General features: G+C 40.9%; 1 protein-coding gene across 1 annotated transcript in view; it reads right to left on the bottom strand.

Moving 5' to 3' along the window:
- CSTF3 (cleavage stimulation factor subunit 3) overlaps nucleotides 1–26,326 on the bottom strand; it is a gene marked incomplete at both ends in the record, with an annotated part of 43,238 nt that overhangs the window by 3,820 nt on the left and 13,092 nt on the right. The window contains 13 exons of the mRNA XM_079537847.1: nucleotides 728–797; nucleotides 1,401–1,503; nucleotides 1,595–1,738; nucleotides 3,028–3,102; nucleotides 4,114–4,230; nucleotides 4,658–4,767; nucleotides 5,286–5,448; nucleotides 5,630–5,707; nucleotides 7,817–7,943; nucleotides 8,060–8,094; nucleotides 8,191–8,257; nucleotides 9,704–9,801; nucleotides 10,176–10,208. Of these exons, the coding sequence (XP_079393973.1) occupies nucleotides 728–797; nucleotides 1,401–1,503; nucleotides 1,595–1,738; nucleotides 3,028–3,102; nucleotides 4,114–4,230; nucleotides 4,658–4,767; nucleotides 5,286–5,448; nucleotides 5,630–5,707; nucleotides 7,817–7,943; nucleotides 8,060–8,094; nucleotides 8,191–8,257; nucleotides 9,704–9,801; nucleotides 10,176–10,208 (1,220 nt within the window). The remainder of the gene's footprint in view (nucleotides 1–727; nucleotides 798–1,400; nucleotides 1,504–1,594; nucleotides 1,739–3,027; nucleotides 3,103–4,113; nucleotides 4,231–4,657; nucleotides 4,768–5,285; nucleotides 5,449–5,629; nucleotides 5,708–7,816; nucleotides 7,944–8,059; nucleotides 8,095–8,190; nucleotides 8,258–9,703; nucleotides 9,802–10,175; nucleotides 10,209–26,326) is intronic.

The following is a 26,326-nucleotide window of genomic DNA, read 5'->3' on the forward strand; positions in this document are numbered from 1 at the left end:
CAAAACCTCACATCTAACTTGAGCAACGTCTGACCATACTTCTGGACATGGTTCAACTTCCACTTTGGAGTTCACCTTTGAAGAAGATACTGCTTTTAAATAATCTGTTTTGTTGTTTGTTTGTTTTTTCCCTTTCTTTTAAGGGAAATGTAGAACGACCATGCACAGCAGGGCAATAATTGATTTCTTAGTTTTGATGCCTGTGTCTGACAGAGCAATAATAATGGTGAACACCTGGGACACAAAAGGTCTAGTAACTATTCTGCAGAGAATAAATTTAAACAGCAGCAATGAAAATGTGCCAGTGAGTGGTTAATCTGTGCCTTTTTTGGTTCATTCATAGTTTTATTTTGGTTGCTTGGGCACAATTCAGCATTCTCCTCACCTGAAAGACATCGTCAGCTCCCTTTCCTCACCTACCTGAAGCACCACTGAGTGGTACATGGCATAACCTGCTAAAACTATTGAGTGCTTACCACGCAGCAGGACCTTGCACTTTCTCCCTCACAATTCCATGTCAACAAGGTTTTAAAAATCAACAAGTGAATGGCCGTCACCGTGAGCAGGATAGGAACCTGCACAAATCTGTCTGGTTGCTGCTATTTTAGACAGCATTAAGGGGGGAAGGAATATCTGTAGCTAATTCTCTCTTTTTCCCTTGTTACTTTGTGCTACTTGTAGTTGAAAGTGGCTTTTCAGTGTAGCAAAGCATCTTTTGCAAACTTACCCTGATTTCTCAGGTGGGAGGCTCCCTGAAGTTAAAACACGCTCAAACAAAACCCTTGTGTTGTTGTCCTCTTTAAAAACAGGAGGAAAAAAAAAAAAAAAAATTACACTGAGTAAAATACAGCTCATTTTGGTGTGGACACTGCACTAAAGACTGACATTCTGATACCTTGATTTGTTTTTCAGTAATGAGAACAAAACCTGAACATGCATACAACAATATAACAGCGTTACATTCTACTGTGAATTTGCTATTTGCAAATTTCTTTTTGTTGTCACAATAAACTTGTCCCCATAGAGGTTCTTTAGTAACAGCAGAACAATTGCTTGCCATTTATTCAGGATAACTGTTTTTTTTTTTCTCAGCTTTCTTTAATTACCACAACGGCTTATCTCAGTAACTTTTAATTGGGCCCTGTTGTATATTCCTCCACAGGTATTAGACCAAAAGTTCTCACTTGTGAATGAGCAGCCAGCTCACTGTGATGGAGATCTACAGAAAGGCCTTGCATTTATTCACAGAGACCTACAGCTATTACAAAATTACTGACACTCTGACTCAAAAATATGTATATATTTATGCTTACAGGTGGCAGAAGAAAGCTCTACCTCTGCTCAGCTCACAGAGGACACAGCCCAATGCTTCCTCGGGCACCTCAGTACGTGAAGCTTACCATTAAGGTGAGACAGGTAGTCGATATATGCCAGTACATATTCTGGAATGTCTCCGTATTTTTTCAGCCCAAGCTCAAAAATCTTAAAGGCCACAGATTTATCCTGCAAACATTAAAAAGAAAAAGCCATCAGCTTCAGTGAGACGCACGCTGTCCCATGCTGCTTCAGGACCAAACCAAGCACCTGTAATTACCTTACTGCAGTAATACTCCATTAAAGCTGCAGTAACGTAGACGTGGTGGCGGGTCCGGGTGTCCTCTCTGGCCTTTTTAAATATCATTCTTCCAGATTTTATGCCTTCTGCTCGCCTTGCAAATTTCATATATTGGATGTAAACCTACAAAGGAGCATATTAGCGTCACCTTCAGTGATAACAAAGAGTGCTAGGATATGCAGTTTGTAGCTCTACTTGAAAGAATCCTTACTCACAAATTACAGCTAACAAGGTGTATTGGAAACAAACAAGACTGTGTTCTGCCTCTGCGTTGCTATGCTAAAAACAACAAGGCAAAATTATCCACATATGAATTTAAAAAATGGAAAATACTTAAGACCAATTGCCCAGAGTGAAAATAGTTAAAAACACATTTCTCAAGGCAGGGGGCTTAGATGAGTGCAATTTCCATAAGCTTGTACCTTCTGAGAAAGAGGATTTACTGTAAAAACAACAATTTTCCAATAAGTGAAGACACCCATAGGGCTAAAGCAGAGGCAAAAAGCCCATGGAAACCTCTTACTCTTTTTTTATGGAAGCCAAGACACAGGTCATGCTGTCTGCAAATAGCCATACCTGATCAGAACGTCAAGAATGTGCTATCTAATTCATGGGCTAATTTGTGATTTGCATTTCTTCCTCCGCTCACAATTAGATCACAAACTCCTGCATTCCTCCTGTGGGAGGGGCTGGCCTGTGCCTTCTCAGAGGAGCATATAAGGAAAGCTTTGTAGTCTTTGTTTAATGAATAGAATATGCCAGTAAATGGATACCTTTCCTCTGGCACCCACCGGCTTAATTTTAGACCTCAGTCCTTTTTTACTTCTCTCTCCTGCTTTGTCACACCTATTTACAAACTAAGTTACCTGTTGAGGGCAGGTTAGCTTGCAGCCTATTTGCTCTGTGCCAGCACAGCTGACACTAGGAACAACGCTGTTACGGCACAACAAAAATAGATGCACAGCAACACACCTTAACAACTACGTGGTGAACTACAATTTTATCTGCAAGCTTATTTTTACACAGAAGAATATATTTCTCTAGGGAAGGCAACAGGCAAAAGCGACGTGCTTTTAATCTGTAAAGGGGAGGCAAAGGGAAATTTCAGCTGAGCCAGCAAAAAACGTGCACCAATTCTTTATGAGCTTTTTATAAAACGTGACACCTTCATAACTTCTTTTAAGAGATTCTCCAAAAGATGCAGAGAGTAAAAGTGTGCATAACTTGGTGCGTCTGGATGGCTGACAGCCTGGAGTTACCAAACCAGCTGCAATGCTAATCCAGTTCTGCCATCTCCACCTGCTCAGCTCTTCTTGCGACCCAAAGACCTCACGTCAGCACTTCCCCATGTGGTGGGTGCACTCAGGTGGAAATGCAAATGTGGAAGAACTCAATACAGGAGATCATCTTACCAGAGTGGGATCAATGTCCTCAATAGCCAAGAGCCGGTTATATATGCTGTGCACCTTCTCATACTTCATTCGACTCTAAAGCACATAAACAAAAATACAGACTGCTTAGTAATACTGCTACAAACCACCTGTGGGGATGCAAAAATCAGTATGAGGGAGAAAAAAGAGTTTTGTTTCCTTTTTTCCTCAGTTGGAAACCAATATACGTCCACCTTTAATTTCCCCATTCTGTTTTTCCTAGTGTGCTTTTCATAGAGACCTGCAATCTAATTTAGTAATAGTGCAGCAGAATGGCCATTTTAGGTGTTTGGGCCAAGAAGACAATTTCCTTCCTCTCCAACGAAAAGTAACTTGCACAGCAAATAGGAAAATCACCATCTTCACTTCCAAACCTACACATTTCAAAGAATCCCATTCTGTTTGCTGCCAACTGCAGCCCTCCATGCTGCGTTGTGCAACACTGAAAAACTTTAATAGCTGGTATGCTTTGGATGCTCGAGGCTGCCCTGAAAGCCAAGGGAAGCTTTTTCTTTAAGGGTGAAGATTGGTTTGCTTTTATGCCCCAGATCTTCCTGCAGAAACTCAAGTTACAGTAAGCGGGCACAATGCACCCAACTGCAGATGTGCGAGTCCTCAGCTGATCAATGGGACGTCGTCTTCATTCCTGATGGCTCATGTGCAAAACCAACCAGTGTCAGGCATCACTCATCAAGTCTGTGTAACACCGTGATAGCCAAGGGAAAATTCAGCCTCCAAGAATTTGACAGAAAAGATGCTCTCCTACCCCATTTCGTAAGGGAAGAAACTGATGCTCTGGTAAATGTAAACTAACCAGTTTCACTTTCATAGTTGTTTGAAAAATGGAGTTAAGCGGAGAGACATTACATTTTCAAAACAATTAAAACTATGCTTTTTTTCCCTCCTCATTTTGTCAGCTTAGTCTCAGAAATATTGGATGGGATTAAAGTTAGAAGAATCAGTTAGTTAAATGTTCAGAAGGCCTGTGTATTTGGTGTGTTTCAAAAACACGGCAGTACTGAAGGGAGATGTCTTTGCGTTTATGGCACGACATCGCTTTTTGCTCACCTCTTCATAATCTGCATATGCAAAATAGAGAAGCATATTCTTCTTTAGTAAAGTGCTGATGGCTCTCTCATAAATATTGGCAGCCTCATCGCTGAAAAGTTTAGCATTGTTCATGTCCTGTTATAAAATAAATGCGATAATTGTTCAATGCCTGCAGCCTGCCCACGGATTCTCTTCTCTGCACAACAAGTTCCACTGAGCGCCCTCATCACACTCCAAGCAGGAGTCACTCATCTCCCCAGTACTGAAGGAATCAGACGTCAAAGAAAACCTCACAAGAAAACAAACCCCAACCTAAAGCCAGACAGCACTACAACAGTTTTTCTTAATTCTTATCATCCCAGATGCAGGGTGGTTTTTTTTTTTTTTTTTTTTTTTTTTTTAATTAAAACATCCAAATTTAAAATTCTGAATGTGACACAACTTAAGATGCTCGAGATTTTTCACTCCCCCCTTGGATATTATTTGAGAAAACATTAACAACAGTACACCGTGTTAAAGCAATTAAATAAGAAAATAAAAAAGCTATCAGCATTCTCCTTACCCCTTTTTCAGCTAGCAGCTTACTAGATTGCTCAAGATACTGTGCAGCTTCATACCAGATATCTGGGTGATGTCCCAGAACCAAAAGGCATTGCTCATAGGCAAACATAACTAGGGGGAAAAATGTAAGAAATATTCCTTGTATATTATTGCAGAAATAGTACTACCTTGCACAATGACATACAGAAAACAGCGATTAAATTAGAAACTATTAATACGAACGGGCTTTGAACGGAATGATCACAATTGCAGTTTTTACATCATTGGAACTTGATGAATCACAACCAGCAGCTACAACCCGCCTCCTCCTCAGAGCAGGAAGCAGAACTCATTCAGGAACGGCAGCCATAAGGTCAGGCTGCGATCCACAGCTCCCAAGTTTGGTGGCACACAGCCATAGCGCTGTACCCCAAATCTACACATGGCTTTCAGCTTGCCTTCAGCAAAAACTAAACAGGCTCAAAGAAAAAAAATACATCCACACAATTCAAGAACGGAAAGAAAAAACTTGACCAACTTCTGCTACACCACAATCCCTGAATGCTAAAACATTATTATTATTTACCCTGGAGACCGTCAATGGAGCTAAGAAATAGAACCCTTCTTATCCTACAGTGGTACCTAATTACCTCTTTTTGTGATGAGAGTCTGATCCTCTGTACGCAGAGGATTGCTCTTCTCCCACTGGATGTACTTCTTCCACATGTCCACCTGCTGAGCCTCCTGCGGGGTGTTCTGAGGGGGGACAGAGGGGGCATTGCGGTCCAGCCCCTTCATGACAGTCTCATATTCCTGGAACAGAAATGATGCTTTGAACAGCAGATCTAAGCATATTAAAAACTCACTTTATGAAACTGATATGAGTATTTCAGCGTGCCAAGCTTAATGCCTTAACGTGCACTTTCTGTTAAAGTGAGAAGCATGCGTAATGCCCGTTTGTGGAATGGAATCAAAGCATATCAGAAGTTTGTACCTTTGCTACACGTCGTGCATTCATGTAGTCTCTACTCCTGTCTTCAATCATCTTCTTTGCTAAGTGAATATTGATTCCCTGCAGAAGGGCAAAACAAGGGAATTGGTAACATAGAATTGGTAATATACCGGCTCAACGTGGAATTGCCAAATCTCATTTCATACAGAAAGAGCCCGTTTCACAGAAGGGCAAGAACTTACTTGCAAGGGAACAAATTCAACGCTAAAATTTAGGTGACCTGAAACATCTCAGTACATTTTTAATCTTACCATGGCCTTCAAAACACAATGAGCTTTACATAAATCAGATGAGGGAGAAAGCAGAAGCATGAATGTGTTTGCAAATTAGAATTTTCCTTTTAAATCGTGGCCAATGCCTACGCACAGAGCCGTGGTTCCCTGCCCAGCTGCTGTGTGCTGTCTACCAGATGAAGGTGAGGACAGCATAGGAACCGTTCAGCTTCCCTGGACAAGTCAAATCTCACTGCTCTGCCTCCTGCCCCATTCCTGAAGCACTGGATGGCCATAGCCATCCCTCTGTGAGACCCACAAGTGCCCGGCACAATGCCTGGACAGACAGTTGCTTGCTGAGGGCATGGTGCTGCCCCACAGCACAGCTCACACCATGGGGATGTGGGCCAAGCTATGGGGTCCCAGGAGCGCCTACCCAACAGAGCGGCTCTGATGGCAGGACAGGCAATGCCCTTTTGCCCAGGCCTGGGTCAGGGCTGATCTTCCTGAAGTGCTTGGCAGGATTTTGAGGAAACAATACAGTTTTAGTCCTGTTCCAAAGAGGCATCTGAGCTGGGTACCAACACGCCATGGGCACCAGCTGGCTTCTTGCTGAGAGATCTGGGACAGCCACAGAACATAAACCCAGCAGCACCCCATGTAGCCCGTGCAGCTGACATGACACTGCTACCCAGTTGCTACCGACTGAGCCAGCGGGCAAGTTGAGGGCTTTTACTCAAGCATGTTTTAGCTGCAGCAAACACCCAGTAACCTTTGGTGCTAGGAGCTGCACACCAATCTCTTTCACTGGGCTGTTGCTGCAGCAGTGGTTTCCCCTCAGATGAGCAGTGCTGTCTGTACAGCTGCCCTGTCCTCCTTGCCTCACCAAGAAGACACAGAATAAACACAGGCCAGGCGTTCTGACATTCTGACTGTCCATTCTGACAGCATTCTGTGTACCAATGGAAGTGGTAGGAACAAGAGGCAATAGTTTTCATTTACAGCATGGATGGGGAAGAGACAAAAGTTTACAGGGAGGCTGTTGGCAGTGGGATGGAGCATTTTCCAGCACAGAGGGCAGATCGTTTGGTTCTTCTCAAGTGGCTGCCGTGAGTGCAGCACCAGGCTACTGCAGGACACGCTCAGGGCTATGGGTGCCAGGAGGCACTCCTGCCAGCTAAACACGGTGGCCCTCCTGTCACCAGTCCTACAACTGGTATGTAGTCAGAAACAAGGAGAAACGGTCCCTTCTTCCCTCTACAGCATATGGCTGACCGATGCAATGTGGGTGCAGTATGGGATGTAGGTGGGTGCTGTGGGAACGTGCCTGCCCAGCAGTGCTGAGCACAGAGGCATCGACTCCCAGTTCAGCACTCCCACCTGTGTGACTGGGGCAGGTTAACAAGCTGTTACCAGAAGTGTTTATGAAAGCTACTGATCAGCCTCCGGGTCATTGAGCTGAGGACAGCGGGGACGTTGCTGACGGCAGTGGGGCAGCAGACTCACCTGAGTCAATGCTGTAACAGTGAAGAGCATTTCGTATGCACTTGAGAACGTGCAACTTAATACTGCAGAGGAAATCCAAACCATCACAGCCAAATGCCGTCATACCCACCATGCACTACTGTGCTTAGTGTGACAGTGTGACATTGACAGCAGTTGTGCTGGAAGGGCCCTTCAAAGCTCACCACGACAACAGCCTGACCACCTTGGGGCTGACCAGAAGGTACAGCGTGCTCCTGAGGGTGTTATCTGAATGCTGACAGGCACGGGGCATCAACCACCTCCCTGAGAAGCCTGCTCCAGTGTCTGACCACCATCATGGTACAGAAGGGCCTCTTTGCAGAGTACCTGTCATCTCTTGCACCTAATTTAGTGGACCCGATTTTGGGCACCATACCTGATTATAAGATTATTATATCTTTAAGTCACAAACAAGTGTTAAGCTTTTGATTACCTCTTCGTATTTGTTATAATCTCTCCAGAGCTGCTCTATGTTAATCATTGGATTCACACACCCACGCTGGTACACCCTGCGGACAGCTGTTATCCTCTGGTTTTCTGCATAAGATCCTACAGCTTCTCTAAATGTTGGGGAGAGAGATTAATGTCAGCTGTAACAGATCATATCTGGTATGAACATTGACATTATATTGACTTTAAAAAAAAAAGAAACAAAAGAATCTTTCAAGGTACTTACACGCCCTTCAAAAAATTGATGTAATCCACCCAGATCTATTCAAGAAAAAATAGTACATATGATGAAATCAGTGTTTAACTGTACTTGATATCAACTTAGAAATAAGATGTGTTTTCATAGCAGAAACATACCTGGTATGACATGATTTCCATGCCAATCTTATCCAGAGCAAAATCATATGCCTGAGCCATTTTTTCTCTGAGGAAAAGAACAAACCACAAAGACCAAAGGGCAATTCTTCAGTATGTTAAAAAATTCTTTATTCTGCATTCTTTTGTGCAGCAAAGTCTAAGCAAACCTTGAGGAATAAAAAGCATCACGCAACAGCTGAGAGCAGAACTTTGCACTGGGACATCTTTCAATTCTGCATATAGATTTTTGTTTAAAAGAAAGCCGTTTGCATTTATTGGTGGCAACGTAGCACATTAATGGTTCCCGAGACCCCCTCCTTAAGAATGTGGGAATCCAAGCACACAAACTGCAGAGGAAGTGGAGAAGATAGAACTGCTGTCTACAGGCTCGTACCCAGCAGATGTACCCGTGGTTTCCTTTTCTCTCTCAAAACTCCCAAACCTTGTAGCTCCCTAGCAACATCAAACCTGGGACAATGAGGAGCAGCTCCACATGTGGAACCCAGCCAGAATCTTTCATAAGATCTCCTACCCCCCTCAAAATCAAAGTGATTTTCCCAAAATTGAAGATGTTCACAGAATTTTTTCCTTGCCCAATTTCCAATGAAAACAGCTTTTACTCTTCCACTATCTTTTGTTTCCTTTCCTCAAATATTTTTCATTACTTCCCTAATTTTTTTGTCCATGTTATCAGGAAAAATAGAGGAAAGTTAAATGGGAAAAAAGATATAGGGTAGAAGAGGAAAATAACTTCTTAAAAATTATTTCAAAACAGTCTTTTAAAAAATAGAAGTCTATTTCTTTTTGTTAATGGATCAGTGACCATCCAGATTGCTGTAGGATACAGAGATTATGGTGGGCTGGGAAAGAAACAGTGCATAGAACGCTGAAAGTTACTGATATTTCTTGAAACCTCAAGCAGGAAGAAAAGCATCAGACTGTTCAGGGGATAATAAACGAGCAAAATGCAGTAATGATAAGAGATGAAAACTAACAGACCCCCTAGTTTTGACACCTTGATTTTTTTATGTTCGGTAGGCCTTCCCAAGCTTGCTCTAATAAATGATTTACTTTTATTACTCAAATGTAGCACCTCAAGTGGAAGCAACGTTGAATGTCGTGGAGACCCTGAACAGGGCAGAGAAGAGGGGGGAGAACAGTGCAGTCTGCGACTGAGGAAGAGGCGCACTGCAGGTTAGCCCAAGCACCAGCCTCGGGTGCGGGGAACGCACGGCTGCTCTGGCTGCTCCCCTGCTGCTGTCCCACCTCTCCACCCAGACCCAGACTGAGAAGTAATTTCACTCACCAAGCTCAACGAAAGAAACTCTAAAGAAGGTGTTTCCAAAATGCAGATTAAATAGATTAAATGCAGATTTAAATAGATTAAATTACCCGCAAACCCCACTCTACTGCAAAGTCCCCCGGCAGTTCCGCAGTTCCTCCCACCCCTTCCTCCAAAATTAAGTGAAGATTCACATAACACAAATAATTCAGAGCAGCGCTGTCAACTTACTTGTAACTAGGCAGCTTCCCCTTGGTTTCACGTACATAGGAAAGGTAACATTTCCATAAATCAATGTGTAAAACCTTCATAAGGCATCGCTGAAATAACTGTTCAATACATCAAGAAGACGTGATCAGGATTCCAAAAATGTTAAGCTTCTACTTTTAACACTATGCACTACGAAATAAAACCTCTGTCTTTATAACTGAAATTTAAGAAATAACAAGGCAAACTACTCATCCTTTGACAAAAGCACCTTTATGCTACGCAAGGAAACTGGAGAGAATTAAGCAGAGAGATTCCTCTACTAACTTACTAATTACAGTTTGCTTACAACAAAGTTACGCTATTGAAACTTCGTATCTGTATTTTCAACAACACAATCAATGGCAGCTCTCCTTTTTTTTTCAATCTCGTTAGCTGAATCACAAGCTACTTGTTCTTGCTACAGAGTTATATGGCATATATTAACAGGACTCACCTTTTCCACTTTGTCATAATTTTTTGCTTTAATCTACAGGGAAGCAGAAAAAAACAAATCACTTAGAAACTATTTTAGAATAGCAGGAATATATTCTGCATACATTATTAAGCATTCCAGTTTGGCTGGCAAAACTAATTAATTTCTATCTTGCAAAAACACAATTAAGTACATAAAAACCATATAACTAGCTTGGCTTTTTCAAAAAGTTCTTATGTTTAATTTTCGACATCCATCAGGCCAAAACCCAGGTCTGAGTAGGCAAAGCTGCTTTCCTGTGCCCAGGTGTGGACACTCAGACACAACCCCTTATTTTGAGGAACTTTGTTGTCTTAAGTGCATGTACTACCTTAGGTACCAAAGCCTCCAGAACAAGATTTAGTAAATCTCCATTAAAATACCATATTTACTAAAGTCAGAGGTTAACTCATTTTATATTTGAGCCCTTATTTCTCCAAGTGAACTCCAATACATCAAAGCCCTCACATCTGAGCACTCAGGCAGCAGACACCAACAGGGCACAGGCTGAGACAGCCTCCCATCCGTGGGATTAAGCTATTGTACCACCTCGGTATGACTGGCATTTTAAAGCACAAGAGAATTTGTAACTGGAGCTTTAGGAAACATGGTCTATGGGAGGCCTACAGTCAATCTCTGCCACACAGCACAGCACAGCACAGCCCAGCACACAGCCTGCCTGGGCTGATGCCTCCTCAGCTTCTCTGCTCTCTTGCTGGTGCCCTGGCTCCCCAGGCTCCTCTGCACTGGTTCCCAACATCTCTCACTCTTGAACAAGATCAATTAAAAATGAGGGAGTTGAAGAGATTTTTTGCTGACCTTGTGCCAGCAGCACTTTCAAACCAGAGCAGCATCTTGTCTGGGTTTGAACGATATCACCAAGCCCGTGTTTGCAGGGATTTAAACCTCATTACCTCACACAGGTTTCACATTCTTTTTCTGCAAACTATTTGGCAGGGAGGTAGCTGATTATAGCAGTGACAGACTGCAGAGACGCTGCTGCTCTGCAGTAGCATGACTTGAAGCCAGCAGGGCTGGGCAGTGCTGCTGGGCATGCCATAGCCTCACGTGCTGAGCTAATGGGCAGCCACGTACAGGCACACGTCCCAATTCTGCCTTCTCACGGCTTCTTGTGAGGACAGCACCGCGCTTCAGACTGATCTCAGCAACTGTAAGGCACTTGGATAAGCACAGAGCAACCCCACTCAATTGTTTACCAAAGCATTTTATTGGTGTGTGGCAGCACTGTCACTGAGCACCACAAGACGGAGCAGAAGGAGCACCTACCAACCAGATCACATGTGCATCCGAAGAATGGACTTTCACCTCAAGACCTTGGAAATGCTTTGCTAAGAAAAAAATCAGTATTCTTTACCTGCGTGTGACTCAAAGAACAAAGCATTCTCTACATGAGTTACCTGACACATGAAAAGCTGCTGTCCACGCTTGGACTCCAAGCCAGCGTTACGTATCTGTTACTCATTTCCAACATCTAATCCACAGAAATAGTTTGATACCAGTATCTGAAAATTCAGCTCGCTAGTGAGATCTTAGCACCAATGAAGTGAGGAGGTTGGATATTAACATTTAAATAAATAAAAAGCAAAGCAAGAGCAACATCTGCCAAATCAGAGTGCATCCCACTGGCTCTCCCAGCAAGCTGCAAGGCTGAGGGCAGGGCAGCCTCCTCTCCCGAAGGGCTTTGGTGGGGTTTCCAACTCAGCCAACATCCTGCTGACCCGGCACAGGGACACCTGAGGTGGGGTAAGCACAACGCCACAGGGCTTTCCCATTACACATACAGGAACAGGCAGTGATTGAACGCAGGGCAGTGTTAAAGGACTGACACTAATGCAATTCCATCCCTAAGTACAAACAGAACGGAGTGAACAATACGTCTCTACGACAGATCGTCCTCTGAAAAAGTCATTTTAAATGTGACAGTCCAACAGAAAGCTTAAGTCACCGCTGTATCAGCTCTGTATAAGATGAATTCATAACAAGTCAGATTTCTTCATAGAACACACCCTGTACTTCCCAATAATGAACTTCATAAGCTTTCAAGGGGAAAATTCAATCTGTAAATGACATCACACTTCACTATTTTGAGTAGACTTACGAAGACGTAGGTACCATGTAAAGCTAAGGAAAGCAGGATACTTTAGTCATCTCGAGACTTAGAACTATTTGCAGTTGGCTAACAACATGACTAAAATGCTTGCTGGTTTTATTTGACCTTCCTAATGCTTCCTGGCTTTCACCAAGCTCCTAAGAAATTTAGGTCAGCACATGGTCCTTACGGGTCAGCACAGCTTCTGCCACGACACTCATTTTCTAGAGACCTCGGGCTATTTCTGTATTTTGAATCCCTGTCCTTTTTCAGTGACTATTCTCTGAAGAAATAATTGATATTCTCAAGCAGAAGAGGCAATGTTCATTGCAGCTGCTCTCCCTGCAGTGCAGCGGGCCTTTTCCCCCAGCTGCCCTACCTGTCTCCCAGGCACTGTTCTCCCTGGCTTTGGCAGCTTCCTGGGAATTGTGGCCCGAAGAGAAGCTCCAGGTGCAGCTGGCAGAGGGCACAGGCTGGTGAGGAGGGAACACCAGGGCAGCACCAGCACTGGCTTCCCTGGGACATCCTTCACACTGACCAGTATTTCTAATGCTATTTCCTAAGGTCAGGTTTTGTTACAGTACCACACATACAACACCTTTAATGCTTTCTTTGTTTTAAGAACACATACACGTTTCAGCAGAGAAAATTAAAACCAGAGCATCCACGTATTTATTCACACTAGGTAATGTGTTATTAAAAAGTTAATATCGAAAGGGAAAATCAGACTATGCCAAATTCACCATAACTGAACCCATGCGTGCCAAACATTTGTCCTTTTCTTTCCTTTTACATAATCTACTATCTACTGTCAAACCTGGTGAGATGTAATTAGCATCTCTACTCGTATCAAGTAATAATTATTAATTAATAAAATACATGCAGGTACATTTGCACCCATTTCCAAGAGACGATTGGGGCTGGTTGGAGAGGTGCTCTCACTACATTTGCAGAATAAGTACTGTTAGGAACAGTGCACACTGTTCACACTACTCAGAGTGCCTCAAACAAACGCAGGATGACTTCGAAAGTATTTTTTTGAAATGTGGTGTAGCACAATTACATGGTTGTGTGCCTCAATTCCAAAATCTGTCACAGAATGAGATTCTAAAAGTTCCTTACAGTTATTCTATGTCAGAAGCCTCCAGCTGCTACTACAAGGGTTATATCTAGAGCTTCCTCAGTCATGGCATTACATCAAACCTTAAAAGCTGTCTCTGCTAGATATGTCAAAATTCGGAAGTATCCTCACAAGATGCCATCATCAGTGTAAAGCAAAAGAAGTACCATTTTGCAACCTGCTTTCTCATCACAATTACCTTCTGGGTTTCACAGCTGTTTTTACAGGGTTATCACATACACTATCATGTGTTTGTACTTCTATTTAAATCTGCCTTGAATTTTCTCAGAGTATTTAAGAATAAATCAACCGTACAGAATATTGTTTAAGCCAATGAACAAACCCTGTATCTCTTTTAATCCAGCTATCAGTTAATACCCCCACAGGCACTGAAAATCCTTTTTCCAGATCTGGGAACAGAAAGCAGACATCACAGAATCACAGAACAGTTAAGGGTGGAAGGGACCTCTTGAGAGCAGCTGTCCTGCTCAGCAGGGACACCCTGAGCAGGTTGCCCAGACCACGTCCAGATGGCTTCTGAATATCTCTAAATAGACAGTCCATTTTAGTTCACACCTTGGTGCAGTTTCAATTTCCACATACAGACAAATCTTCAGAACTACTGCTTGCCTCTGCCTCCTTACAAAAAATAACAGCCTCTTGGTTCTGCAGAGAGGCACTTTGTTCATGTTAATCATGGACAACTCTGGGGTACCACTGCCAAAAAACAGCCAGAGGCTGCACAGGAAAATACTGCATCATAACCAGCCTTAAAACAAAGTTCTGAGCATAACTGCATTACACAATTTTTCTAGTAGGAGAACAGTACTGAATTACAGTCACCAATTTACTCAGCACCTCATTTCTGATGTCACGTATATTTTTCTTTTCTCAATCTGGGTTAGAAAAACGAAGAAGCAATTTCTCAAGTGTATTTTCTCTTTCTTATCACCTGTTTCATTCTACAGCTACGTCTTCTCATTTTGATTCTTTGCGTTTTAATGCCTTTTTAGAACACTTCTCATTCTTTCAAGACCTGAGCAAACTCAGCTTGTATTCTTAACTGCACTGTTGTTTTCCTTCTTGATGAACTCATTCCCATTGCAGCAAATTTTTCTTATAGAGTAGCGTAATTCAAGCAAAGTGCAGAAACTAGCATTTAGAACTCGTGATGATGAGCACATCACACAGAAAGACAATTTCAGTTATCTGTCACTTCACTGCCCTACAGAACTGACATTTTACAACGGCACACATAGAAGGTGGGGTTGAACAAGAAGTGCTGCATCTCTTTTACCTGTTAGTGCTGGCTCGGTCTATTGAGTGTTTTCTTTCCAGTATGGGTTTTATTTTATTAATCTATTTCTTGAAATTCATCAATGCAAAATCATTAAGAAGTTTCCTCTAGTAGCTTGGGTACGACAGCTGTGCTGAACAGAACTTGGTACTGGTATATAATCACAGCTATGCTTCCCCAGTCACTTCTCCTGTTTAGGCTCATTATTTAGCATAAGCATTTCTTACAAGCCTATTTAAAAACCAACAGACCATACAAGCTGTCTAACAGACACCTTCTTCTGTTTGCAGTCACGTAGCTGCAAACAAGAATTCCCCACCAAGAGAAAGACTGGTCTACATTACCACTACAGTTACTTTAAGATTTCCAAGAGAAACTTTGATTCTCAATTCCTTCTTGTTCAGCCAATTTTCTCCCCTTCTCCTTATCATCTTTTGCATTTAGCAGCTTCACATGGTTGTTCTGTGATCCTGTCTGTTGCAGTCAGGTGAAGTTACTGAGTATCATCCATATCACTCTCCGTGTTCTAAAAGCTGCCCATAAAACTCCAAAGCCTGCTGACATACATCTTAACTAGCAGAGTCAAGACCTCACGTCTGCATCAGGAAGATGCGTTTCATACTATCTGCTCAGCAACACTCAAGAAAACAAAGACTTGCCTTAGATGTTTCAGTAACAGCAGCTAACTTTATGCTTTTAATCAAGATAACGCGAGCCATTCCACTATTCTTTCCTAGTTGGGTCTGTATTTTACTGTACAACTCATCTTCATATATGATAATTTTCAACCATTACCCAGTCTTTTGTATCTTTTCCAAATATCATTACACTTCTTTATTTAAAATTTCCCTGTTACCACACTTGAAATTAACTGCGTGAAGTAACTTACAAATGCTAAGCATCCTATTATCCACTCCTTTGTAGCCATATTCAAATTCACACTGAGACTCTCAATATGTCTGCAATTTCTTTAAGAAAAAGCCAATTTTAAACATGGCTTAGGGCTTTTAATTTAGTCTTTAATTTCACACTCACTTTAAAGCCACAGTAGAAAACATCAGCGCGCAGGCCTGCAAACTGCCTTCCTGACTCTTCCTATGTATTTTAGCTCACTTCTTCTCATCTCTACTTCTCACCGCCTTTTGTATTTCACAGAAGCAGTGGGAAGCATTTTCAGATGGTTGACATGAACAGATTATCAATCTCCTAATAACGATTAAGCTATTCACAGAGTAGCAGTGCTTTTGTAACCTAGTTTGAATTTTACAAATTTGTAGGGCTCAATGATGAAACGTCCCAAGATAAAGACCGGATGTCTTATCTGTTGGGTGGATCACTGAAGTTGTAAAGTTGAATTAAAATGTAAGCATAAAAGAAACATATTTGGCCCACAGACCCCCCAGTTTCTAAACTCAGGTAAATGATACCAAATATCCACCTCAACTGCATACCACGAGTGAAGAGTCCCTCAGCACTTGCAATGGAACACATTCCTCCAATGCTTTTCTTGGCTAGTTTATGGAGGTAACAGGGCACCAGCAACTTATTCAAGGTTTCCAAACTGAGCGGCATACACACAGTCTGCCATCACCCCTAGCGATGCACTAACCCAGCAACACAAAGTTTCCTGCAAAAGACCTTAAAAGCAACTCAGGGATCAGACTGCTGCAAAAGATTACTTAAGGGATATGTGAACCATCCCTCCCTGGCAGAAATAATACGAAAAGCCAGTTGTTTCATCACAGATCTCACACAGGAAGCTCTGAGATCTATCTTAAGACCCTTGATTTAAAATCTTTTACTTGCTTTTGACTACTATTGGAAATAAGTGTTCAGAACTGCAGTGCACAGCACACAAAAAAACCCAGCTCCTGTTTTGATTCTGGTACCCTCAAAATCTCACAGGCAAGGTAAGAAAGCAAAGTCTGTAAGAAAGAGGTATTTTCTACACAGTTTGATGACATAATAGCGGGTAAAAAAAGGCAATTTAAGGGGACAGCCCGATCCTTATTAGTTGGTTTTTTGTTATATTCATTACATGCCTACAGACAGTTCTGATGCATTCATTTCAAATACACTTGCAAAAAAGTTTAACAACTGCAATTATTTCCTAATTGTATTACAGATTATTTATCAAATGAAGTTAAAATAATCCTCATTTTTATATGGAAGGTTTTAATACCCTTCTATCCATTCACTAAGATATATTCAGGATACAGCTGAAAAAGTTAGAATTTCAGAGAGGCCTTATTTTTTGAAAGACTTTTAAAAATATATATGTGTACTTAAAAAAAAAAAAAAAAAAAAACATACATAAGGGAGTAGTTACTTCATACAATTTCTATGCTGAGTGTGAAAAGGGCCAATATTCCAAATGATCAAATCTTAGGAACAGAAAGAACTGCTACTCGCTTGAAGTGGTCAAATTCATTCAGAGACTATGCATTAATTTATTAGCATGGAGGTGATCTAGACAAGGCTCTGCCCAAATTAAATGTAATGCAACCAAACAAGTTTGGAAAAGAAACAAAAGTTTCTCAAACAGGAAAAAGTGGTACTAGAAGATGTGATGTAAAGCAATGCAGTGTCATCTTCTGATGGCTGTGATGGCACAAGAGCAGCCTGGCCTGTCAGCAGAGGACAAATTGTTCCTAATGCTGTCTCCACAGCTGGAACACAGAGAGTAATTTTAATAATTTGTTGCAAAAATGACCTGAAGACAAAGGTTGTTGAGAGCAGGAGGTTGGTGCCGAGACTCTAAAGATGCCTGCAGGCTCTAAGGTTTGACCACCAAAGACAACTGTCATCACAGGAAAATAAGCACTGGAAATGATCAAGTTAATATTGGAGAATAATGAGCACACACAAGTAAAGCACTGCATTCGTCCTCTGATCTTGCAGTTGACAAGACCTGCATTACATTACACGATAAATTGGAAACAAGTGCATTTAACTGCAATGTTGCAAGCATTGTAAAGAAGGGAGAAAGGTTCAGATCCTGGCATTGCTGCAGATTTCCTAAGAAACAGAGCAGAAACATTTCTGTCAGTCATTTACTGAACTGGGAAAATAACTGGCCTCAAAAATGTAAGATGAACCTGCTGGCTGAGCTGTTTCTTGTTCTACAGCAGTGAAACTTCCCAACTGAAGGGAATCAACCTGTTTTTCTAACACAGGCAGCTGCCTTGATCAAAATCCTTCATACGTCTTTTACAAACAGAAGGAATTTCTGTACTTTTTCCTTCCTGAGAATACATACAGTTACGCAAAAGTTAGATCCACAGTGTTAAGAAAGGGAATGACTATAATTGAAAAGTCAACTAATTATCATGCTGCTTAGAACTCAAACAACGCTTTTCCAGTGTATCTATGCTCTCTCTTCACTTAAACTCGGTGCTATGAAACTTTTCATGTGGCTTCCCTTCTCCCTCCCTTTCAAGCTTCAGCTTGACTCCTTCAAAGGTTAAAGCTAAGCCTGCAAGGCTTTATCTAAAGGAAGTCACACTACTCATGAAACGGAGAGACCACAGTATATGTGCATCTACTTCAAACTGAAGAAAGCTGATATTAGGGCTTAGATACTTCCTAAGCTACCTTACACTTGGACAATTGACTGAGTAGATTTGAGTGGAGGAAAAGCTCAAATTGGAAAAGAAAAAAAAACCCAACAGATTAGACATTCCCACTCTTTAGAAATGAAAGGTGACATTTCCACTGCAAGTTGGTTTTTTGGTTTGTTTGTTATACAGATTTTAAACTTTGCAGATCAAATTCAAAATAACTTACACCTTCTCTAAGGGATTTTTTAAAAACAGCCCATGCTGTTTTAAGATCAAAGCCTATTTAAGCCAATTGTATGTAACTGTCTTTACAGATTCACTGAACTGCTCCTACTTGATATTCATCAGTACCGGATTAGCAGAGAGAAAGGCTGCTCAGACTTCGACTTCAGCCAAGTGACAACATCATGTTCTAACAGTCATTTAACCTACAGCTAGGTAGGTGCATTTACAGTTTATTTCATGAGAAAGATGAAATGTAAAAGACCATTAAAAAGCAATACAGACACTTGTGGCCCACAAGTCTGGCAAAACAGACAGATAAAATACAACTGACATCACAGCTTCCACCTATCGCTCCCCATCTCAAATCACAGAAAACAAACACCAGATGTCAGTGACATACATTCAAGCTAAATATGCTGCCCACACAAGAACTGAATGAAACACCTTCTAAGGTATTTCAAATTCAAACTTGATGGCAAGTTTAAATGATGTAATCTGTAGTTTGCCCATAATCAAGAACGACATACATCTTTTACATATTTCACAAATAGGCACAAGCATTAATCTATATTTTTACAGAGAATCCAATTAAAACACATAATCAGTTCAGATGATACAAAATCTTTGCTGAGGGAAGCTGAAGGACTTATCTGACTGCAAGCCAACAACTTCTGAATGTAAGGCTACCTAACACCAGAAAAATTGCATTATTCAGTTTACAGAACACTTCAGTGTGTCCTGATCCAGATTCAGATCCAGATCTGAAAGGAATATTTGCAGAGATAAATGGTTGGACTTAACAAAGAAAGGTTATTCTTGGCTCCTAGGATAGAACAAAAAACCTGCTTACTGATCAGCAAAATAGGTGCTGCTTTTATGTACACCAGTACAGAACAAAGAAATACAAGCACCCAGGGAGCCCTCTGAAGTTTCCTATCAGTAACGAAATGTTTGATATTAATCATCTATTCTCTGTTGTTTTTCACAATGAAAAATTGGGTTGCTTCCACACCCTGACACCAAGGGGTCCATAAAGAACTGGACGAAGCTGCTGTTTGAAACAGCAGAAACAGTCAGTTTGATATTTCTACCCCTCAAATCGAGCAGACAGGCGCACTGTTATATTGACAAAGACTGGATAGAAGAATACAAAATGCTTTCAGGTCAGATTTGCATTAAAGAATGCAAAACATCTGCCAGTTTCAAGCACTGAATTAAAAAATAGTAGATAGAATGTCATTTGACTTCTTCCATCTAATTTAGAGATGCACAGCTTAAATAAAACCATGGTATTTCTCCTTTGTTTTATTTGGCTGGTTTAAACTGAGATGGCAAGAGTGGCATCTGATCTCGCCTAAGCATAACGAACAGGAACACCAAACCACCGTCATCTGTAGAAGTGACATGTAATTAACACCATAGCTTAAGCAATCACCCTTATCACTGGCAGAAAATACTTGGCTAAGTGAAATACAGGGCACCTCGACGAAAACGTAAGGTAAACTACCCAAATTGAGAAGATAGAGCTCAAAGCCAGGCACGGTTCTAAAGAGAAGGTGGTGAATTTCCTCTCGCTCAAACCTTAGTGTCAGAGGAAGATGGTGGTTGCACTTATTTTTGGTGTAAATATTGTGGCGATGCAGCATTTAAAGAAAAAGTCTGGAGACTTGGTAACACGGTGAAGCAGCACCATGGGATGCCTGTGGGTCAGCTGACATGAGCAGAAAACTTACATAACTGAAAATCAAAAATCATGATCTAGTCAGCTTTTAGCAACTCTGCCAGCCTGTGAGAAAAACAAACCACAGCTATAGTGCTGAATTCAAGCAGCTTGTGCACCTCAACTATCCTGTATGTTGGAGGAGCGAAACACTCGTTATTAGCAATGAAATCATAGAATATTAAGGTTGGAAAGACCACTGAAATTATCCGGTCCAACCATCAGCCCGTGACCACAAGGATCACGTTAGCGCAATGCCCACCCTTTTCTTGGAAACTTCTAGGGATGGATTCCACCACCTCCCTGTGCAGTATGTTCCAATACCTCACCACTCTGAGAGGAAATTTCTCCTAATATCCAACCTGAATCTCCTTGGTGCATCTTGAGGCCATTGCCTCTTTTCCTACTGCTGTTACCTGGGAGAAGGGGCGACCCCCACGTCACTACAATCTCCCTTTAGGCAGTCAGAGAGAGGCTGAAGGTCTCTCCTGAGCCTCCTGTTCTCCACACTGCACAACCTCAGCAACCTTGGCTGCTCCTCATAAAACCTGTGTTTCAACTGCAAAGCTTTTGCAGAAATGACAGACTGACAACCATCCATCATACAGGTTTATGGTAACAATTCAGCAGCGCAGTCTTCCTTTGATTCAGATCAGTAAAAATAACCAAGCTAGGTTGATTCAGAAATAGTGTTTTTCTCATTTCTAAATTAAAAAAAAAAAACAAACAACTGCAGACTGATTGTATTTCTAGAACTTCTGCAAATGAGAAATAAAATCACAAAACATCTTCCTGGTGAGAAAACAGAATTTAAGGAACATCAAGAAAACTACGAGAAGAGGAACTTACCTCCGTCTGCTCTTAGTGCAAGAAAAATACTTCTGCTCAATTAAACTGCCCATCAACTTCAATGTCCCACACTACATCCTTTTTAATAACCATTGCTAACAGAGAAAGAGCACGTGGCATCATTTTAAAATACTAACGTACTCAGATTTACAAGAAATGCAAAGCATAAAGCAGCATTTAGTTATGGCTAAATGAGAAAGAAAATTTCAACCTTCATCAGCAAATGCTACCACCAGTTTCTTGCTCACGTTTACCATCACTGGAATTCTATCAAGGGCAAATACAGTGGAATACTCTACGATTTCAAACAACTACTTACACTGCTCATCTCACGTACTGCTGTATTGCATTTCAGTGGATAAGCTTACTAACAGCACTTCATAGTATTCCCCTGAGGAACACTGGCCAGTGGGGCTGCAACAACCAACACTTACCAGGACCTCAATGCCTTTTTTTTTTTTTTTTTTTTTTTGGAAGGGACCAAGGACACTCATTTTAACGTGTTTTGGTTTGCATCCTCACATTCGTCCAGTTAACTAGAGACCAAAAGGCACGTGTTGGGAATAGAGTGCATTTCTGTAACAAAAGAGCAGCTGGTAAGGCTGCACATATTTGTACTTCTGAAGGTTTACACCAATATAAGTGCCGCCCATTTGAAACTTTACATTCTTTTGTACAAACTGTACTTCTCATCAGTTTTTATACAACTTGCAGAGAGTAACTAAACTTCAGGGATCTCAGGATAAGTTAAAACTTCAAGGAAAATTTAAACTGAATCCTGAGCCATTTGTACAACACACTGCATAGCACAGGCTGCTAACTGTGCACCTATTAATAAATACAGTGTAATCACAGTCTCACCAGCAGCCGCACAGATGCAAAAGCACAATTAAATGATGTTAAGAGCACTAGATTCCTTCTGCAATATCGAGGATGTAGCACGGTTTGTCAGAGATCAGTTTTGGAATTAAAAAATAAATTGAAAAAAAATCATGGAAGTTACAGAAAATTTGAAAATATTACAAATATATTATTCTATTTCTGCGGAGTCTTCCCTCCCCCTCCCTCCCCCCCCCGCCCCGTTCTGACCCATCAAAAACAGCAAGCAGAAGCTTGCTTCTTAAATTTGAAACATCTCAATTGTCCAGTGACAGCTTCTTCATAAGGATTCTTGGGACTTCCTTGTCACCTGAAGGGTGCACTGTAAGGGCACACTGCGGGACACTTCCTACTGCAGTAAGAGACAGAGCTCACAATTTTCACAGCTAATACACTTCTAACTCTACTCATGGAAAATATACCAAAATGTTTTTTTTGATGAACAGGGAGAGGAAAAGGAAGAATAATACTCAGCTGCAATTTTAAGACCACAAAAGTAAAGCAGGAAAACTAGCTCCATTTTTCCCGCTAATTCACATGCTGCACCAAGTCACGTCGTTGCACTCAATGTCTGCAACTGTACAAAAAATTGACTTCTCAAATTCTAAATATATTCAACCTCAAGATTACACAGAAATCATTTTTCTAAATCGTATGAGCAGCTATACGTTTTTCAATAACCTAAGAAATCTGTAGCCAATCTGTACTGATCTGCTCATTCACTCAGCTCTCTGTCCAGTACGTTTTAAAAGAACAGGAGCAGTGCTTACAGAACCATGCATTACAAACACACAGAACAGTTTCAGTTGGAAGTGCCTTCTGGAAGTCACCCGTTCCGACCTCCAAATTCTAACCCTGAATCCACCCACAACCTATACCTTGTTTTAATTTAGCCAGAACAACCAAAATAATCCAATTTTTGAAGACAAGTTCTAAATATTGACTTTGACAGTTGCTTCAGTTTTGCTTGGTTTGTTTGCTTTTTTTTTTTGAAATACCAAGTATGCTTTTTTGATGACTTCTGACCCATCAGTTAATAAATCAACGTATGCACACACTGGGGACCAAACTCTCAATAGATGCCATAGGGATACAGAAAATGAGAGAAGCCAAACGCGTTTGTTTCCTCCCTTTCATATAGCCTGAAAGCTGATCTGAGAGGAATGGTAACTCTGTTAAACTAGGACAAGTCAGTTACCAATTCAAAGCCAATTTGAAATCATTCTGGAAAAAAAATAAATTGAAATATGCCCACCCTTAGCTCCTCTGTGGCAGGGAGAGAAGAAACAGTTCACTAGTATAGGTTTCCTTCTATGCTTAATTAAATTCTTAATTTAAATGAGAACTTAATAGGAAGCCTTACATACACTATAAAATGCCACCAACAATTTACTACGCATTTTATTCCCTATACATCGGAAAAACGAAGATATAAAACGGGAAAAAGATTGATGAATGTTTGTTCTTTGACAAGGCATCTCCCTTCTTCTTCAGGAAAAGGGAACAAAGACTGAGCTGCAGCTGAGTTGTCCTTCCTGTTAGGTCAGGCCACAAAAATTTAACACATACTTAGCTTTACATACAAAATGCAGCTTTGCTGAGCACAGCGAAGGTAGTCCTCCTGCTAACTTCAGCACGTTTGTTGCAGTCTGGATCCAGAAAGTACTACATTACATAACAAGTCGTCTTTCTACTTCAAATGCATGACTTCAAAAGTGTTTGAAAAATGAAATAATCAGTCAGCATGTTTTTCAGTAAGTTTGTTCTGCTGTGCTCACAGATTAACATTTCAAAGCATCTACTGGTTCTTTCTGGTTTTCCTGGTTATTTCTTGTTTTCTACTTCACAAGCTAATGCAAACCTTAGGGGATATGAACAGAGCAAACTGTTCCCACTAGAAAGTTTTACGTAGTCATATTATAGGAACCAAACAAGGTGAGATGGCTGACCCATCGTCCTATGACTGAACTTTTAAAATCAGCTGATTCAGAGGAAAGCTTGAATGAATTCATAATGTTAAAGCCTATACAAATTAGATATACCTGTAACTGTCTTGCTGAAACACAGCAAAGGTGAAAGCATAAATAAAATCACCACAATCCCCCAGCAACTCTAGCTTTCCTCCCCATGAAGGTTTTCAGTCTGGCTGCCTGTCCACAAAGCCTCTGGTTACAGGATCTGCTAAAACACATTTCTTAATTTGTGAGCATAACATGTGCTCACTGGAACTCATGAAAACTAGTATTAGCATGTGGGTCAGAGGGCTTCACTACAATTACTTCCAAGAGAGCGGACCTAAAGCCTGATACAATGCTCACACTTCAGGTTAGAAGTGGGCCCCTTGGTGCAGTCTCATATCTAAATGCATTAAGACTTCTGTAACAGTATTACTGAGAGCTGTCCACAAACTAAATAGGAGCATCTTTCTACTCAAAATGCCTACCCTCAAACTGAGATATTTCCAACAGCATAGATCCAATGATATCTGCAAATGTTCCCATGCTTTTATGAACATCTGTTATTACAAAATTACAGTTCAGCCTCAATACGAATCAGATTCTGATCACTTTTTCTTACATGTAGGTAATTGCATGTACATGATGTGCAAAAAAAAACCACAACAAAGCTTGAATGCTTTCTGTGCAATGGTAGTCACGTACCAATGCATGCTGTGCACATTTCTTCTCACTTCTGAATTCTTTAATGTAGGAAAGGATAAACATCAAAGCTCACCAAAGTATTGGCTACACAACATTTTGTTGCAGAATTCCAAACTCATTACCGGACATATAACACAAACTATCAGGGACAAAAAAGGATACTGTAAGGAGGAAAAAAAACCAACAGTGCAACACATACTAACAGCAAACAGGAATGTGGGAATTAATGACTTGCCTTCACAGAAGTTGACAGTTAACAGAAGCCACTACAGTTCACTGCAGCAGTGACTCAAAGCCCTTTCACAGTCTGCAAAGATATTCTGGAACAAATAAAAGTCAAGCACTATTTTATGCCTCAGCATTATGAGATCAGGTTTAACAGAAGGTGTTCTCACAGCCACTGGGCTTCTCAAAATCTCTCGACAGAACAGGGAATTCAACCAGCTGACTGCTGGAAGAGATGCAAGAAGGAATGCAAACTCATGACAGACTACTTCGAATTATACCTCCTTCATCAAGTAAGAAGAAAATAACCAACCTGTAGCTAACACAGGATCCATAGGAAAGCTCTGCATTTACTGTAGGTTCTTTCAGGTAGACATAAGGAAACAGCTGAGGTTTGCACCTGACCTGACATGCATACTTCCCCCGCAGCCCAAAAACACGAGTGGAAGGATAAGCACGACCTCAAAAACAAAAAGCACACAATAAAAAGCAGTTTTCACTGTCTTCAATACATTTGAAAGTGAGATTTCAAAAGTGTTGTGAAAGTGTTTTATATAGCTAGTATTTCTGATCAGAATGTTTCTGTCACCCCACCTTGAAAGAATATGACAGAACAGGAAGCAGTCCAGGTTTATTCATGTGAGAACAGCAATGCACTATGTATACAAGAGAGTTCAGGCATCTCTTCATCAGGCTTCGTTCCCACTTCAGAAATTAAAACTAACTCTTCCCCCATGATGTTATTTTTATGATTGAACAAACATTTAAATAAAAATTCACTACTATTGTACCACACATAATCTGAAACTACAAATATCAACTATGTGCATAACTTTGATATTCCATCACTCGTAGGACCACGGCAACTATGCAAGGTATACATGTCTGTAATTACATGTTGAATAGAAAAGACAGAAAAGCAGCTGCATGTAATTTCTAGTGCAAGTCTACAATAATCACACAGACAGAACAACATTTATTAACAGGAATGGAACAAGTCCACAGATGGATAAGAAAAGAGCATAAATACAGTTGCAAAAAAGTCTCAGACTGAAGTAGTCAAGAACGTGCCATATGGATGCTTGTACAGAGCACTGTACAACAGTTTCTCAGAATTGGAAGTTCACTATAAGGAATGTAGCAAAATAGTGGAGGTGGGGAGGGGTAGCATGGTTTATAATGCGGATATCTTCCATTAAGAAGTTCACAAAGACTGGCTGGGGACATAGACAATCTTTCCAAGTGAAGTACCACTAAACAATCTCAGCCAAGAAGTCTATTTTACTTTGACTTCTGATCACTCCAACTTCATCCTGACAGACGTCAGTTCCCATTTGACCCCAAGGAGAAGTATATTGATATGCATAAGTAATAACATTTGTTCTGAACTTGGAAACAAATTAAAGCAAAATGGGGGAAGAAAATGCTTTGAAGAAACACAAACATTTTAAACAAAAACAATCATTTTTCTAAAAGGTTTTATTTACA

This window comes from Tetrao urogallus (genome assembly GCF_951394365.1).
Source record: "Tetrao urogallus genome assembly, chromosome: 6".
Lineage (NCBI taxonomy): Eukaryota > Metazoa > Chordata > Aves > Galliformes > Phasianidae > Tetrao > Tetrao urogallus.